The sequence below is a fragment of the Penaeus japonicus genome, unplaced genomic scaffold (assembly GCF_977035675.1).
Source record: "Penaeus japonicus unplaced genomic scaffold, GWHDUDI00000001_assembly GWHDUDI00000035, whole genome shotgun sequence".
NCBI classification, from domain to species: Eukaryota; Metazoa; Arthropoda; class Malacostraca; order Decapoda; family Penaeidae; genus Penaeus; species Penaeus japonicus.
In genome coordinates, this window is record NW_028234437.1 from 14365866 (window position 1) to 14370865 (window position 5000).

Consider the following 5000-nt stretch of genomic DNA (forward strand, 5'->3'; position numbering starts at 1 on the left):
GGAATTTCATGTAAAATTTCTCTAACCACCCTGCCAGTCCTTAAACTGTAGAACTGTATAAGCAGGGATCCCATGAGGTGTATGACATTATATTTTGCCCTTCCTAGATGGATCATTTCTTAAAATTATCAGCCAAGGCTGGGCATGTTAGGATGTATGTGTTTTCTGTTGTTTTCTAGACTTATGGTATGACACATGATTCTGTAAATTAAATTTTAGTAAAATGATACTAGGTAGCAATTAATATAATGTACTGTCTACACAACTGAAGGAGTGTATTACTTATAATTTCAACAAAAGGGAAAATGCAGTACGGCAGTGATATAACCCTGCAAAACAGATCTGTTGTGGTGTGGTTGTTAAATGCTTTACAGATATAGACCTATTCAAATACCAGACATTTAATTTCCTGTTTAATGGTGGCAATCCTGCTCCCAAAGAATGAATGAGAACAAATGATATTTGGTATTGATCGGAAAAACAAAAACAAAAAATTTAGAATACTGTAGAAGATAAAGGAAATGTAATGCTATTAGTTAAAGCAATGAAAGAATGGAGCCTTTGGTTTAAAGTTTTGAATTTTTGGTAAATTGACTGTTGATTTTACAGGTTGGAGTCGATTGTGGAGGGTGAGGACTCAGGGCCAGGCCTAGAAGGTGACCCCTATCCCTTACGAACTGTTGTCATCCACCGAGGTGAACGAGGCTATGGTGTAACCGTCTCAGGAGAAAGTCCTGTTATTGTTCAAGATGTAAAGGATGGTAAGGCCTTTTCAATTTTACTTCAAACTTTATGTATGTATGGTAGTGATTCTTCTTTTGATTTGCAGTTATTTTTTATTTTTTTTTATTATCACCAAATTCCGGGAGGGGCAATTGTGACGTACTGAAATGTCAGCAATAGATCGCTAGATTGTTCTCAAATATAATCATTTTACATAATTTCTTAGACTCTGTTACTTTAGTTTAGGTGTTTGAGTGTATCAGATATAACGTTCAAAAAATGACATCACAGAAAACTACATGATATTGATGACATCAGGGTAATATCTGCTTCTTGATTGGTTGAATAAAAAGACCTGAATCAAAAAACTATCTTAAAATCAAATGTGTTTGGCCAAGAAATAAAATAAGTAAAAAACTACTAATGCAATACTACTTCTAATTTGTTGATTCCCCGTGATAACATGTCATGCCATGTCACAAGGTACATGTACATACTCATATGTATGTGTATGATTATTCATATTTTTCTTCTTTTTGTTTTGGTAAAAACAAAAAAAAGTATAAAACATGTTTTTTGATGCCCCACTAAGAGATTGCTTCCACTTTTCTTTGGTATTTTCACATAGAAGTGTAGAATATTGGCAAAGTTCAATAAAATAAAACTAAAAAGGCATTGCTGTAACATGTTTTTTGACTAAAATAACTACACTGAGCATAGCAATATTTTTATGTGCCTTTACATTGTAGACGCATTCATGAAAACCATAAGAATAGGGTTGGTGAATAACGCTCTGAGAGGATCAACATGGCCTCACGCAGCGTGAAAACACCCCAGCATGAAGTGTCGAGCGGTTGTTATCTTCCCTGTGTAAGCAGGAATATGTGAAAATACGACCTGTGGTGAATGGGCTGAAGATGATTATTTTCTCTTAAAAACATTTTTGGCAATATGAGTAATTGTGTGATACTACCATTTTGTAAGATTTATATACAAAAAAATAAGGAAACAAGATTATACTAGAATTACTGCAATTTTATCATATTTTGCATGATGTAAATATATAGAACCATGTGTGTTAGTGAATTGTTTGAAATGCTATTTACCAGTATCTATATAGGTTTCATATTTACTTGATTTCATTCCTTTAAAGTCTAAGTATTTATAACAACTTTTGGAGAAATGTGTAAGCAAATTCTCACAAAATGGCATTTCATTGCCAAGCATATGTATGTGTTTAATGTTTTGCGATTAAAAGGAGACACTGATATAGTTTTGATTTCATTACAGGTGGCCCTGCTGCACTAGCAGGAGTTAAGAAAGGAGACTCTATCATCAAAGTAAATGGTAATCTGGTGTCACAAGTCAACCATAAAGAAGTTGTGGAAATTATTAAATGTAAGTAGCTCAAGGATTATCTGCTCCCTTTTTGTATGGATTGATTTGAAATTAGAGGATGCTAGATAGTACACTTTATTATTTTTTTTTTCAAATAAACCAAACTAATAGTTATTTTAGAAAGTTAACCCGTTACTGATGGGGCTGTTCAAGCTCCAAATGGCCGAAACACTGGGATATTTCAGACGCATAAGCCTAACGTCTTGGGATATTCATCCACACTGGCTGCAGCCAAGCACTACTCACCTATTCACCCAGTGCACCGGCCAGGAGGATAGCCATGACAAAATATCTTGCCCAGTGGCTGGTGCTGCCACCACTTGACATGATATCTTGTCACCTGTCGTTGATGGGTTAATTGCCTTTCTTCTCTTTGTTTTCTGGAATTCAAACAATATTTAATATTATGCTGGCAGCATGGCAAGGAAATTTTTAGTTTTAACCCATTTGTGACAGGCAGTATATTTGCCGAATGCTGCTTCAATTGGCAAGATAGCAAGCAAGAGATTTCTCAAGTCACAAGGCCACAGTGACCCTTTCATTTTCACCTTCCCATTTATGCAGGCTATAAGAAGAGTTATTTCTTTATATACAAATGCAACTACAATGTAATATACAGACAACTATGTAGACCATGCATATACTAGGAGATACCATGACTAATAAGTTGTTATGCATTGTGAGGAAAATATTCTTATGATGTGATATCACGTGATGTGGCATAAGTGGGTTAACCCATTGCCAATGGGGCACCTAACGATCCAACTGGTCGTCAAGGCGGATGGTGTACGACATTAGCGGCACCGGCTAAAAATTAGAAAAAGGAAAGAGGAAAGGTTTTTTTCTGCCCTCCGGGTAGTGCAGACTAGCCCAAACAATATTTTTCCATAAATCCATCATAAAATGTGAGTTTAGGCTGACTTAGGAACCATGTAGCTCTAGAGCTATTGGTGTTACAGCCATAATACTTCATGACTGTGTGCACTCTTCAACTGTGAGCAGATCCCAATGTCATATCAGGTACTCACTGACACCTGTCTCTTCGGCCTACTCGGTGCTGACATGTATGTCATGACACCCGTATGCGATGGGTTAAAGATGCTGATATATGGATTTTTTTTTTTTTTTTTTTTTTTTTTTTAACCCACTGCGTACGGGTGTCATGACATACATGACGTAGGAGCTTTGGCCTGACGACGGGCATCATGACGTACATGACGTTCGGGGATTTTGGAATACTATGCTATAATATTGTGCTATGAAAAAGGAATGAGTGATGATGGCTACTGCAGTCATAATTACTATAATTACCGTAATACCGTGCTAGCTTAACGTCCAAAACCTAGATGGCACCACTTTTTCCTAGCACCAGCAGGAGAGAGAGCCTTGAATGGCACCCATCCACGGTCTCTAGCAAGCACTATCTCTATAGAGCGATGGCACACACTAAGTTGATGAACCCTTGCTCAAAACTACCGCCGATGAAGGATGTGCAGGCAGAACGAGAAGAGGAAGGTGACTCAATCTATACCCAGTGTCCAAAATGTGCTCCTGTGCCAATATGGATGCCTTTCATTGTGGCACTCACAGTCACAAGCACAGGTTTCATTCCTCTTCTCTACCTCTTCTTGTTATCTTTATTGTAGGGGGTTATATGTTTCGTATTTGTTCATGACAGCACAAAAATACGAAAAAATAAAGTTGTATTTTGTCCTCCCATAAAACAGCAATACTTCTATCTCATTGAGTATAAAGGAAATAATGAGCTAATATGGATAATATACTACAATTTTAGTCAACTGCAGCACTGATAGAGCCTGTTATATGGCACATATAAGTCTCTAAACTCAATAAAACACACAAAAAAATAAAACACAAAAACCGCTCTAGTTTTACAATGAATGACTGAAAGAGAGTGGGATAATTCAAATTACATTGCTTCAAGCGGTCTCTCTCTAAAAATAAAACCTATCCTGGAGGTTGGGCAAGCAAATTTATCTCCGTCTACAATGGGTTAACCCGTTCCCGACGGGGCCAATCCGGCTTAAATAGACCAAAATTCCGGGACTCTTAAACGCATAAGCCTAACGCGTCGGGATTCTCGGCCGCACTGGCCGCGAGCCATGGCTCCTCCCGCGCCCCGGGCTGGACAAAGTAACGCGTCCCCGTCGTGTAGCCCAAAAACCACTAGACGTGTTATCTTGTCATCCGTCGTTAACGGGTTAATAGATCACTTGTAAATGGTCAGGAGAGTATTAGAAAAGTTTATTATATAAAGTTGAGTTGGACTTTAATATATGCTTATTTAATGGGCCTATTGTGATGATAATTTCTTCTAGTTAGTAGAACCTATTTTTTACTGTTAGTACTTAAAGCTTTCACTCTTTTATTTATATTCTGTAAATGGTTGACTTTGTTGCAACTTTCAATCCTAGAAGTTCGCTAGAGAAGTGACTCTTGCTTTTAACCCATTAACGACGGGGATAGATTTGTTTACCCAGGCTCCATGATGGGTTTTATTTCAATGCAAGGCAGCTTTATGCAACATACCTTGACTTTTCCCACTCTCTTTTACTCACTCATTGTGGAGCTGGAAATCATTTTTGTTTTATTTTTTGTATGGTTTACTGTATTTAGAGACTTTTCTCTGTCATATCACAGACTCTATCAACTCTGCAGTTGACTAAAATTATAGTTTAGGGTCTATATCAGATCATTTTTTTCTTTATATGTAATAGAAGTATTGTTTTTTTAAGGGAGGACAAAAAGCAACTTCAGTTTATCATATATTAAGTACTGCCATGAAAAAATATGGAACATATAACCATCCACAATGAAGATAATATGAAGAGGTAGGGAAGAGGAAGGAAAAGGCATCC

The 5000-nt window shown here is 37.0% G+C and overlaps 1 protein-coding gene across 2 annotated transcripts in view; it reads left to right on the forward strand.

Annotated features, from left to right (window-relative positions):
* LOC122252191 (rho guanine nucleotide exchange factor 12) overlaps window positions 1-5000 on the forward strand; it is a gene marked incomplete in the record, with an annotated part of 190682 nt that overhangs the window by 16147 nt on the left and 169535 nt on the right. For both annotated transcript variants that reach the window (XM_086531438.1, XM_086531439.1), the window contains 2 exon segments: window positions 610-761; window positions 2014-2121. In XM_086531438.1, coding sequence (XP_086387564.1) covers window positions 610-761; window positions 2014-2121 — 260 coding nt within the window.